At 40.0% G+C, this 13460-nt stretch overlaps 1 protein-coding gene across 4 annotated transcripts in view; it reads left to right on the plus strand.

Moving 5' to 3' along the window:
• The window catches only part of LOC109278146 (sulfotransferase 1 family member D1-like), a 52345-nt gene that overhangs the window by 25153 nt on the left and 13732 nt on the right, over positions 1–13460 (plus strand). For all 4 annotated transcript variants that reach the window (XM_019468208.2, XM_019468200.2, XM_019468190.2 and 1 more), the window contains exons 3-4: positions 6647–6772; positions 7580–7677. In XM_019468208.2, the coding sequence (XP_019323753.1) occupies positions 6647–6772; positions 7580–7677 (224 nt within the window). The remainder of the gene's footprint in view (positions 1–6646; positions 6773–7579; positions 7678–13460) is intronic.

Below are 13460 nucleotides of genomic sequence, written 5' to 3' on the forward strand. Positions count from 1 at the left end.
TACTGGTTACTACTTAGTTTTCACTGGTGAATAAGGCTTCTAAGAGTTAAAATTCTACTAAATGTAGTTAAGGCTGATGAAAATAAGGAAGACAACTCTATATGTAAAAGAATAGATGTATAAAAATATATAAAGAATAAAAATACATTTTTTGTTGAAGGTAAAAAAAAAAGTAATTTTGTTAAATGAGACTGGTGGTTTGGAAAGAAAAGGGCTTAGGTCAAAATCTAAAAGCAAAGGACAGTTGTAAAAGGTTTGTGAAGAAAAAATCTTAAAAAAAAATTTTTTTTTGGTTGGGAGGTCTAAGGTTAAACCTTTAAATTATGATAAATTAGCCACTATCTTACAGACACAAAATAAAACCCTGGTGGCCTTCCTGGAAGGGTTAAGGGAGGCTCTAACACCGCGGAGACTGAGACGTTTCTAAAAGACAAATTTGTCACTAGATTGGCCCCAGATATTCGGAGAAAACTGCAGAAACTGACTGTTGATCAGGAAGGCACCCTGGAGGAGCTCTTATGAGCTGCCAATTGGGCACATTACAACCAAGATCAAGAGGAGAATAAAAAAACAGAAAAAGAGGCTTAAAACAAAACAAAACAGAACAGAAAACACCAATCCCAGGCCTTAGTTGTGGCCTTACATACTATGTCAGACTGAACTTCCCGAGGTCCTGGCACCAAGTGCCATTTATATGGCTGTTCAGAGCACTGAAAATGAGAATGTCCTCAGAGGGGACAATCAAAACGAAAACCCCATAAGCCATGCCCCTTATGTGGGACAATCACTGGAGATCTGAATTCTCTCGGGGACCTCTATCTATGAGGGCTCACATAACCAATGTCCCTGGAAGGGACTGATGGGGCCTGGGGCTCTTCATGGTGGCTCCCCTAAACCAACTGTCTATCAGAAACCCAGAATGTTGGGTAACTCTGAATATAGAAGGAAAACTAGTCGATTTCCTTCTTTTTTTTTTTTTTTTTTAAATTTTTTTTTTCAACATTTTTAATTCATTTTGGGGACAGAGAGAGACAGAGCATGAACGGGGGAGGGGCAGAGGGAGAGGGAGACACAGAATCGGAAACAGGCTCCAGGCTCCGAGCCATCAGCCCAGAGCCCGACGCAGGGCTCGAACTCACGGACCGCGAGATCGTGACCTGGCTGAAGTCGGACGCTTAACCGACTGCGCCACCCAGGTGCCCCTCGATTTCCTTCTTGACACCAAAGCTACCTCTTCTGTCCTCCTTTCCACTCCAGGCCCACTATCCAAATGCACCATGATGATTAGAGGCATCTCCAGAAAACATAACTAAAATTTTCTCTCAGCCTCTGGGATACATATGGGGAAAACTAATTTTTTTTTCATTCTTTCTTGATAATACCAGAGAGCCTTACTCCCTTGCTTGGAACTCCCTTGCTGAAGTTTATAACTAAACTACAGACTATAGTGTACTAACTTCAGAACACATAAACAGTTATGTGAGTTTTGGGGAATTACTGGATATTGTAGGCTATAGACACCAGGGGACAGGAAAATAGGTTGCATGCTATATCAATTATTAAAGGAGACTCAACCCTACCGACTCTCCCAAGAAAATAAAATGGGGTCTGAATCATAGACACTGTCTCCAGCCCTTGGAATGGTTACAAACAGAGCAGGGCAGCTCACAGAGCTAAACACAGCACCAGGCCTTTCAGTGAGGGAGGGACTTATCAAAAGGCCCAAAGGATATTTGCTGGAAAAAATTTGTAAAGGACAGTTTACCAAGTAGTATCAGCCTGTGAAGTATGTCTTACAAACAATCCTCTCAACCACAAACTTGCTCTCCCAGGCAATCAAGGAACTGGAGGCTATCCACAAAACACTGACAATTAGGTTTCACTCATTGCCAAGGTCAAAGGAATTCCTACATCTGTTGGTAAGGGTTGATATTTTTACTAACTGGGTAAAGGCCTTCCCCTGCAGGAGAAAAAAGGCACAAAAAGTAATAAAAATTCTGCTTTGTAAATAATACCCAGGTTTGGCTTACCTAAACATTTGTAAATTAATAATGGTAAATGGTGGCCTTGACTCTTTCTCTAGTAGAACTTCTGGATCTTGGAAAAGTTTTACACCTCAAAGTAAAGCAAACTGTCTGCTTATACGTGGCAAAACTCTAAATAACACCTCACAAGCATTAGATGCTTTAAAAAAATATTTTGAGTAAATTAGGACCAAACTCTTGGAAATAGATCCACCATTGATCACTTACTGCTCCTGCTTTTCCATCACCTGGGTTATAAGATATTCCCTGACATAAATTGTTTACAAAGTCAGGGTCTCTCCTACATTGTTTGACAGGTTTTGGAACTGGGGACATTATCTTAAGATGTCATTTTGTAGGTCAGTATAATCTTTACTGCGTGTTTTTCTCGTTATGTCTACTAATGTTTATGCCACCTCATGCCTGCCATCCTTCCTGTAGAACTATACTGTGGGCCAATCGACTGACCCTTGGGTAGACTCTAACTGCTGAACCCCTAAACCATCCCTTATCAGCTTGAAGAAGCCAGAGCAGTCATCATCCTTATTTTCTAACACCAGTTACAGGCCCTATTCCAGGGAAGAAATAAATAGGGAAAGGGTTAACATTAGGCAGGGAGAGATAAGGGACGTTCAGGAGGCAGACTGCAGCTACAAATGGGAGGCTGAAGAACCAGATGGGGTTTTCCCCTTATAAAATCCCTTATGGGCACCCTCTCCCCATTATCCAGTGCATACAGAGGGATCTAAATGAGGTAGACAATCTAACCCAATCTAAGGCAACAGTTGCGAGCCCTTGGCTGTACCCTAACCACCTTACTCCACTGGGTCAGGGAGCGATTACCTGTGAATCTGACCACAGACGCTCACCCCTTTAAACCGGGAGATGCAATATAGATAAAGAAATAAACTGTCCACCCCCTAAAAGCTCCCTGGAGGGTCCCGTTCACTGTCATTTTGTCCACCCCTACTGCAGTAAAGGTGGCCAAAGTGGGTCTCTGCATTCACTGCAGCAGAGTGAAGCCAGCATCTCGAAACTGGGAGTGCATTCCTGATCCATCAATGGCATGCAAGCTGACCATACAGAAGAAGCAATCTGCAACTCCAGAGGCTCTGGGAGACTGCAGCCCTGCTTAGGCACTCTGGAAGCTGACTAATCTACACATGGCAGAAGCTTGAGGAATTGACAGTCCAGTGGAACAAAAGACTGTCCTTATTTTCTATATCTGTTTCCTTACTCTGATGCACTGTCATGCTTTCTCACTATTATTGTGATTCTTGCTCTACTCTGTGCTGTAGGATCAGCTGAGTCTGGTGTGGCTGGCTGGAAATGTGGTGAGAGTTTCTGTTAGCACTCACCTTCCTTTTGTGCTTAAGATACTTTTTTGGTACCAACATGGGAAAACAATGGCCATAAGAGACTAGAAAAGTAGATCCCCACAAACCTTAGAGTAAAACAAAATACCCCAGTCCTACTGTCGGGGTTTGGCTCTTCAAAAGCTCAATTATTGGGAAAAAAAAAACTGTCTTGCTTAGTGGGGAAAAAGTTCATCGTCATCTCTGTTCAATACTTCACATGCCTAGGCCAAAGCTTTTATAACTCAACTGCCTGAAAAACCCAGTAGTGGGGGGCCCCAGATCACCTTGAGCCAGATCCCCACCCCTTGTCTAACTTCTCTTATCTCTGAGAGACCTGGGACAATGTCATGCAGCCATCAAATGGTGGGCCCCAGGTGGACTATACTAGATATGTGGAAGGACAGCCTATATATAGTACTTCCCTCAATCTGGGCATGGTCATATGTGCTGGAAACTATTCATCCATCTTTCTTCCTGCTCCCACTTGCCAGAGGGAAACATTTGGGGGTCAAAGTGTATGGGGACAGGGCGACTCAAATGAAGTGGTGTGCCTTACAAATAGGCGATTAAAAATATAATAAATGCCTCCCAAGCAATAATCCACTATTATGGCCGTGCCACTAGGGAGAGGATGTGTCCTGGGGCTACTGCCCTCCCATTTACATGCCAAACCACATAATCAGACTACAGGCAGTTATAAAAATTATAACCAGTAAAACTCCCAGAGCTCTTAACTTACTAGCCAAGCAGCAAACCAAAATGTGCAATGTTATCTATCAAATATTGCTCGGACTTAAATTACCTGCTTGCTTCTGAGGGAGGTGTTTGTAAAAAGTTTGACCTAAGCATCTGCTGCCTACAGACAGATAAGGAGGAAAAAGTCATAGAGGAGATCACAAATCAAATGAGAAGGATGGCTCATGTCCCCATCCAGACCCAGAACAGTTAAAATTCCAGGGAGTTATTTGGAGGATGGTTTTCAACTTCCAGGGATTCAAAACTCTCATAAAAATTATCGTCTTAATTCTGGGAAGTTGCTTACTCCTACCTTGCTTAACTCCTCTGGTTGTACAGTCTGTCTCCCGTCTCACTGAGGCCACGATTTTAAAAAAGACGGCCACTCATGTAATGATGTTACGGAAATATAAACCTCTAAACCAAGGTGATGCTCTTTGACCCAAAATAGAGGGATCTGAGCATCAAAGGGGGGAATGTGGTAGGGTTCCCTACCTAAGGAAAGAAAGAAAAAAAAAAACAAAAAACTGAAGACAACCTGACTATACACGTAGGTGACAACATCGCTCACAACCTTGTAGCATGAGATCACTTCATCAGACTGTATGTTAGTGTGTTACCATATATGGGAGACAAAGAAGCAAAAAATATACAAAACACTACACCACGTGGCATTTGGGGGCTCAGTTCTTTGGGTACAAACCCAACTGAGCCATGCGGGCACGAATAAAGTTGCTTCCTGGAAAGAAATGCCTCGGTGTCACGATTCTCTGTCTGAGAATCCTGCTACAGCGCAGGTCAAACTTCCAATGTCTATGCAGTGCATAGATCATTTAATGTAATTTTTAGTTTCTAACCATGATTATTCAATTTAAAGACTATCATTTATTGCACATTTGGTAAAGAGGAAAGGGATGAGAACAGTTAAGAAGATATTTTTCTCCAAACTTATATTTACTTTCTAAAAAAATGTATTTATTTTAAGAGAGAGCATGTGTGCATGAGCAGGGGAGGGACAAAGAGAGACAGAGAGAGAGAGAGAGAGAGAGAGAGAGAGAGGGAGAATCTCAAGCAGGCTCCAGGCTGTCAATGCAGAGCTTGATCCAGTGCTTGATCTCATGAACCATGAGATCATGACCTGAGCCAAAATTAAGAATCCAACGCTTAACTGACTGAGCTACGCAGGTGCTCCGTATTTGCTTTTTTAGCACAGCCTCAAGAAACTGATCATTGAATGCTTTAGATGATTAAATATCCTTACATACAGACTTGTGATAATTTTACCTTCCTATAAATGCATCATAAGTTGAAAATGTATTTTAAACCCCTAAACCACTAAACATCATAGCTTACCCTAGCCTACATTAAATGTGCTCAGAACAGGGGCGCTTGGGTGGCGCAGTCGGTTAAGCGTCCGACTTCAGCCAGGTCACGATCTCGCGGTCCGTGAGTTCGAGCCCCGCGTCAGGCTCTGGGCTGATGGCTCGGAGCCTGGAGCCTGTTTCCGATTCTGTGTCTCCCTCTCTCTCTGCCCCTCCCCAGTTCATGCTCTGTCTCTCTCTGTCCATAAAATAAAATAAAATAAAATAAAAAAAAATGTGCTCAGAACACTTACAAAGCCCGCAACTGGACAAAATCATCCAACACAAGACCTACTTTGTAATAAAGTGCTGAATTTCTCATGTAATCTATTGAGTACTGTACCGGAAGTGAAAAATGGAATGGTTGCCTAGGTACAGACTGGTTGTAAGGGAATCTGTTTTTTACCCCCATTCAGACTGGGAGTTGAAGCTGCACTGTCCAGCATCTGGACAGTATCTGTAGATATCTGAGAGCATCGTATTGCTGACCACTAGACCAGGAGATCAAAATTTTAAATTCAATGTTGGGTTTCTACTGAATGCCTCTGAGTTTCACACCATCATAAACTAAAAAAAAAAAAAAATCATAAGTCAAACCATGATAAGTAGGGGACCATCTGTAGTCTCATAAAGATCTGAGTGACTCGATCTACTCTGCTCAGTGAAGATGTATTGTCTTCTATTTATGAGTAGCACACTAGTCACCACAGACACAATTCACAAAGTTCTCTTTGTATCCTCTCTTCACACCTCCACCAAATGTTGAACATTTTTACCTCAAGTATTCTTCAGTCCCAAAGCCTAGTAATATCTTTTGATATTAATAAGAAACGTACAAATCGAAATTGGCCACTTCCCTCTCCATTCCACTCAGGAGGGTTTGCTACATAACTTACCTCCTGTCTTTTGCATTATCCATGTTTTACTTACTTTTCATGACTTACTTTATAATTATTTTAGTCATATTTACTCTCTCTCACACATCACACACACATATACACAATACATATACATATGTTCAAGTAGATGGTGCTGTCTCCTATAAAAGGGAGAAGAGAGAAAGGGAATGGGAATGAAGAGCACCTTTCTGTTTCCTCTACCTCTATTGACTCTCTTATACTGTTTTTGACAGAAAAGTGTAAAGTTGTTTGATTTTTTTCCCCCTTAGGGACAACCTGGATCAGTGAAATATTGGATTTGATCTATAATAATGGGGATGTGGAGAAATGCAAGCAGAACGCAATATACAAACGAGTGCCGTTCATGGAATTGATAATTCCTGGACTGGATAATGGTATTTTCCCTTAATGTTTCTTTTCCCCATAGCAATAAATCCCCCTATTGTTTTGTGGTGTCTGAAGGAGTCATGATAGAATGGATATAGACAGAACTTGGACAGTTGACTCATAAGTGTCTATAATAGAAGAGTAAGAATGCGGCTATACCAATATTATACTCCTCTTGCACCCAAAGATAATATCTGTATTAGAGGAGATTTTGATGAGAATACTTTTTTCTTAATAGCACAGGTGGAAGTCTTCAACGTTTAAATGTTGTACAATCATTATATACAGAAAATTCAGTGTTTGATTCAATATAAAATCATGTCTACTTCTTGTTAGCTGATGTTTACAGATTCAAGGAACAGAACAATGGATGGTAATGCATTATTAAAATTGTGTTAGTTATGAGCCTCAAGGTTCAATTTAATCTTATAATTTGAATATAAGAAAGCTGGAAAAGGAATTTGAAATCTTCTAGTTCCATTTCCCCATATTGTAAATAAGAAAAAGAGAAAGATAAATGAAGGAAAAATTTGGATATCTTGACATGGACCTGTTGCTGTTTCCACCTCATCAAGGTACTGTATCTGAGGATATTACAGACAGTTATTGACTGTAATACATGTGAAATAAAACACATAAGTAGCCAGAATTTATCAGTTTTGATCTCATTATAGATTTTATATGAAGTCATATAGCCATATGATCATTTCAAGCCATATAGTGAGTGGGGTTAATGTCTACAAAATCTTAGATTACATTGCCATTAACCTTTATGATTCCACATTTATAATATAGTTTAACTTTTGTGCTTGTAGGTGTGGAGGATTTGAAAAAAAAGCAGTCTCCTCGATTAGTGAAAACACACCTACCTGTTCAACTTCTCCCTTCTTCATTTTGGAAGAATAACTGCAAGGTAGCAAATTTTAAAGAAAACAAATCCTTATTTGTGTTGAAATTTCTTTTACTAATCATGCAGAAATTACGGTGGGCGATTGCAATCTCTGGATAAATAATTGCAAAAATAATAATGTGATCCCTATACCCCAAAGATTGAAAAAGACACCAGAGGACACCAGTGCCATAGATAAATAGATGTAGACTTAGCGCCCAAGCACTGAGACTCTCTCAGGTTTTCTGTTCTCTAAAATGCCTGTTTTTCTGTCTAAATCCCTTCACTCACTACCTACTTTTAAATATTTTATATTTAAGTATTTAAATAAATACTTAAAATAAATATCTAATATGTAAATACTCAAACAACTATTTAATATTTAAATATTTAAATAACCCAATAACTGCTTATTCATGAATTCAATATAATTATAATTTACAAATATGGATTTATAATTATATATATACACACATATATACTTATATATGTATATATATATATATATATATATATATATATACATACACACACACATATATGGATGTGGATTCAGTTAAACTTCCTTTTTTAAATTCAAGTATAACATTTTAAATTCAAGTATAACATTAAAAAAAATTTTTTTTAATGTTTTTATTTACTTTTGAGACAGAGTGAGACAGAGCATGAGCAGGGGAGGGGCAGGGAGAGTGGGAAACACAGAATCCTAAGCAGGCTCCAGGCTCTGAGCTGTCAGCACAGAGCCTGACACGGGGCTCAAACTCACGGACTGTGAGATCATGACCTGAGCTGAAGTCGGAAGCCTAACCAACTGAGCCACCCAGGCACCCCTCAATTATAACATTTAGAAAAGTACATAAATCCTAGGCATACTGCTTGATGAATTTTTACAAAGTGAGCATATCCATGAAACCAGCATCCAAATCAAGAAATTGAACATTACTAACACCCCAAAAACTCTGTTTCTTGACATTCTGGGCAACAATCCCTGTATTCAACGATAACTACTATCCTAAATGTTTTCACCATAAATTAGTTTGCCTGTTTTGTCTGTAATAAGAAAGTATGTAATCTTGAATATTTAACTTATTTCATTTAACACCATATTTGTGAGTTCAATTCTTATCATGCTTGTTATCTTGTTTTTGTTTTGTTTTCTTTAATGTAGCCTGCTATATCATATGTCACAAAATGTGGTACCTTGAACAAAAGGAACGTGTTAGAGAAGCAAATCTCAGGCCCAATTCAGACCTACTGAATCAAAGACTATAGGGATGAGGTCTAGAAATATGAGTTTTAATAAGACTTCCAGGTGAATTAGAGTCATGCTAATGTTTGAGAACCACTGATATAAGGCATTCCATTACATCTATGTGAGTATTTCACAACCTACTTACCCACAGTATTATTGGTGGTTGTTAGTTGTCAGTAATTAAATAGTACTTCAATGCACATCCTTTTTTTTTAAAGTTTGTTTATTTATTTATTTATTGAGAGAAAGTGAGCAAGTGGGGGGTGGAGCAGAGAGACAGAGAGAATCCCAAGCAGGCTCCACGCTGTCAGCACAGAGCCCAACATGGGGCTTGAACTCACAACTGGGGAGATCATGACCTGAGCCAAAATCAAGACTCAGTCACTCCTTCAATGCAGATTATTATTATTTTTTAATGTTTATTTATTTTTGAGAGAGAATGAGACAGAGTGCAAGCAGGGGAAGGGCAGAGAGAGGGAGACACCAAACCCAAAGCAGGCCCCAGGCTCTAAGCTGTTAGCAGAGATCTCAACGCGGAGCTCAAACTCATTCACTGGGAGATTATGACCTGAGCTGACGTCCAATGCTTAACCTACCGAGCCCCCCAGGCACGCTTCAATTCACATTCTTACAAAAGTTTTCATTACACATGTGTGTACACATTTCTCCTTGGTGTTATATCTTGGGATGGAATTGCTGGATCTAGTGTATACATGTAACCAGCTTCAATAGATATTTTCAAACATATGGACCAATCCACACTTTGACCAGTAGTGCAAGAGTTAAAGTTACTCTACATCCTCACCAACCTAAAATATACCTAAAAATATTTAATTTTAGCCCTACTAGTAGATGTATGGTGGCATCTCATTGTGGTTTTATTCATATTTCCCTAATGACTAATTAGGTGAAACACCTTTACATAGCTTAAATATCTTCTTTCCTGAGGTATCTGTTCAAGTTCCTTGGCCTTTTTCTTCCGATAAGTGCTTCTTTTTTTTTGTTATTAAAGTAGAAATTCTCCATATATTCTGGATACAAGTCCTTGGATGAGATCATTGAATTTTTTTATATCCTAATTCACTCTATTTTTTTTCTTTCCTTAATAATGTCTTAAAGAAGTTCTTAATTTTGACGTTGGTCAATATATCAGTTTTTTTCTTTATTTTTTATTTTTTGTTGTGTGTATATTTGTTTAAGAGAATGCCTTCCCCAAAGTTATGAAGATATTTTCTCTTCTGTTTAATTGTATTGGCTTTATTGTTTCAGTTATCACATTTAGACCTAAATATCTAATACCTATAAGAAAGATGTTCTTTTTAAAATTTTCTCATATAAAAGTAATTCTCTCTCTCTCTCTCTGTCTTCCTCATGCACACACACACAAACACACACTAGCATTATTTTATGAATGTTTGTTACTGGTATATGGGCATAAATCCTTTATCCTGAAACCTTATTAAATTCACTTAATAGATCTAATAGATTTTTTTGTAGATCCCATTCATTGTTCTATGTAGATGCTCATGCTGTTAGTAAATAAAAAATACAAAATATTCTTACTTCTTCTTTATGAATGCTTTTTGCTTATTATTATTATTATTATTATTAATTTTGCCTTATTGAACTGGATAGAACCTCTAATACAATACTGAATAGGAGTGGTGAGAGCAGATGCACTTGTCTTGCTCTTGATCTTAGAGAAAATTCATTTCGAAGTATGATGACGTCACCTGTAGGTTCTTTTGTATACGCCCTTTACCTGGCTGAGGAAGTTCTGTTCTATTTACTTTGCTGAGTTTTTATCAGGAATGCATGCTAGATTTTGTCTAATGATTTTTTTCTGTACCCATTAAGACAAATCATATGAGGGCACCTGGGTGGCTCAGTTGGTTAAGCATCCAGCTTCAGTCAGGTCATGATCTCCTGGTTCATGGGTTCGAGCCCTGTGTAGGTCTCTGTGCTGACAGCTCAGATCCTGGAGCCTGCCTTGGATTCTTTGTCTTCCTCTCTCTCTTCCACTCCCCTGCTCATACTGTGTCTATCTCTTTCAAAAATAAACATAAAAAAAAGACCAATCATACAGTTTTCCATTATTTTAGTCTGTTACTGTGATTAATTACACCAATTGATTTTTTAAATGTTAAAACAACCTTGCATATCTTATATTTAATTATTGATTGTATTCATTTATGATATGTATTAATTTGGTGTTGTCATATTATTGAGTACAACTTACTAATTTTTAAAAAATAATTTGTATCTTTGGGAGATAATTGAACTCTACTTTCCTTTGCATTGTAATGTCTTTATCATTAGGGAATAACCCCTTCCTTTGGTACTATAGGGACTAATAAGATGAATTGAAAGGTATTTATTCTTTTCCAATTTACTGGAAGTGTTTGGTTGGAATTGGTACTATTTCATTCTTAATATTTTGTACAATTCACCAGTGAAGCGATCTAAGCCTGGAATTTTCTTCTTCTGGAAGGATTTTTAACTGCAAATTGAATGTATTTCATAGATTTAGTATTATTCAGATTATATACTTTTCTTTACATGATCTTTGGTAGTTTATGCATTGTAAGGAATTGGTCCATGTCATTTAAACTGTCAAATTTGGGGGGCACCTGTGTAGCTCAGTTGGTTAAGTGTCCAACTCTTGGTTTTGGCTCAGGTCTTGATCTCACAGTTTATGGATTCGAGCCCCGTGTTGGGCTCTGCATTGACAGTGCAGAGTCTTCTTGGGATTCTCTCTCTCCCTCTCTCTCTGCCCCTCTCCAACTAGCTCTCTATGTCTCTCAAAATAAATAAATAAACTTCAAAAAAATTTTTAAAAATAAGCTGTCAAATTTTTGTAATGAAGTTGCTCATGATATTCCTTTAACATTCTTTTAATATATGTAGAATCACATTTCTCATCTTTTCATATTTTTCTATCAGTTATAGAGAGAAGGATGTTGAAATCTGACTATAAATTTTTAATTTCTCCTTGCAGTTCTGATTCAGCTACCTGTAAGCAAAATTCTTCAATAAGCATATAATCAGTAAACATTTATGGAAGTGCTACTGTGTATGTACCAATATTGTAATTGTCATTATAAATGCAAACACAAATAAGACATTCTCTGCCATCTAAGAGCATGATATTTTGTTTAATTCTTATGAATACTATTGAGCTTATACAAATAAGTCTGTACATGCACTTATGTGTGACTTTCTTTTTTATTCAAACTCTAATTAAAACAAAAAATGATAAGAAAGCAAGGATATAGTTTATCATCTTAATTCCAAAGGTAAAAATCCTTAGATGTTCCCAGAAACACATGGTCTTGCTATTAAGAGAATTGGGGCATATCTTCAGGATAGCCTTGTATCTACACTGTGGGAAGTGGAAACAGTCCGCACTAAAGAACTTACATGATGACCAGTCTGTGCTGTGCGGCAGGTGTAGGCCTCCTGTCTTCAGTGGATCGTTTCACCTCGAATAAAGGGCACCAAAGCCCTTCCTAAGCAGTTTGACAGTGAGGCAGACTTGGAGACAGCAGCCGAAGACGCCAGGTCGGCACTTGGACGCAGGTGACGCTACTGGACCCTCTGCTGAGATCTCGAGTGCAAAGATACTTCACATTAAAAATAAGTGTAGAGGTTCCGGAAGATGGCGGCGTAGGAGGACGCGGGGCTCACAACGCGTCCTGCCGATCACTTAGATTCCACCTACACCTGCCTAAAGAACCCAGAAAACCGCCAGAGGATTAGCAGAAGGGAGTCTCCGGAGTCAAGCGCAGACTAGAGGCCCACAGAAGAGGGTAGGAAGGGCGGCGAGGCGGTGCGCGCTCCACGGACTGGCGGGAGGGAGCCGGGGCGGAGGGGCGGCTCGCCGGCCAAGCAGAGCCCCCGAGTCTGGCTGGCAAAAGTGGAGGGGCCGGACAGACTGTGTTCCGATAGCAAGCGCGACTTAGCCTCTGGGAGGTCATAAGTTAACAGCTCTGCTCGGAAAGCGGGAAGGCTGGAGGACAAAGGGAGGGAGAGCTGCTGAGCCCCCGGACGGCAGAGCTCAGCTTGGCAGGGAACAAAGGCGCTCACCAGCGCCATCTCCCCCGCCCATCCCCCAGCCAAAATCCCAAAGGGAACCAGTTCCTGCCAGGGAACTTGCTCGCTCCGCGCAAACACCCAACTCTGTGCTTCTGCGGAGCCAAACCTCCGGCAGCGGATCTGACTCCCTCCCGCTGCCACAGGGCTCCTCCTGAAGTGGATCACCTAAGGAGAAGCGAGCTAAGCCTGCCCCTCCACCCCCCGTGCACCTTGCCTACCCACCCCAGCTAATACGCCAGATCCCCAGCAACACAAGCCTGGCAGTGTGCAAGTAGCCCAGACGGGACACGCCACCCCACAGTGAATCCCGCCCCTAGGAGAGGGGAAGAGAAGGCACACACCAGTCTGACTGTGGCCCCAGCAGTGGGCTGGGGGCAGACATCGGGTCGGACTGCGGCCCCGCCCACTAACTCCAGTTATACACCACAGCACAGGGGAAGTGCACTGCAGGTCCTCACCA

Source organism: Panthera pardus, unplaced genomic scaffold (assembly GCF_024362965.1).
Source record: "Panthera pardus isolate Hobbes unplaced genomic scaffold, ASM2436296v1 HiC_scaffold_13, whole genome shotgun sequence".
Classification (NCBI taxonomy): Eukaryota; Metazoa; Chordata; class Mammalia; order Carnivora; family Felidae; genus Panthera; species Panthera pardus.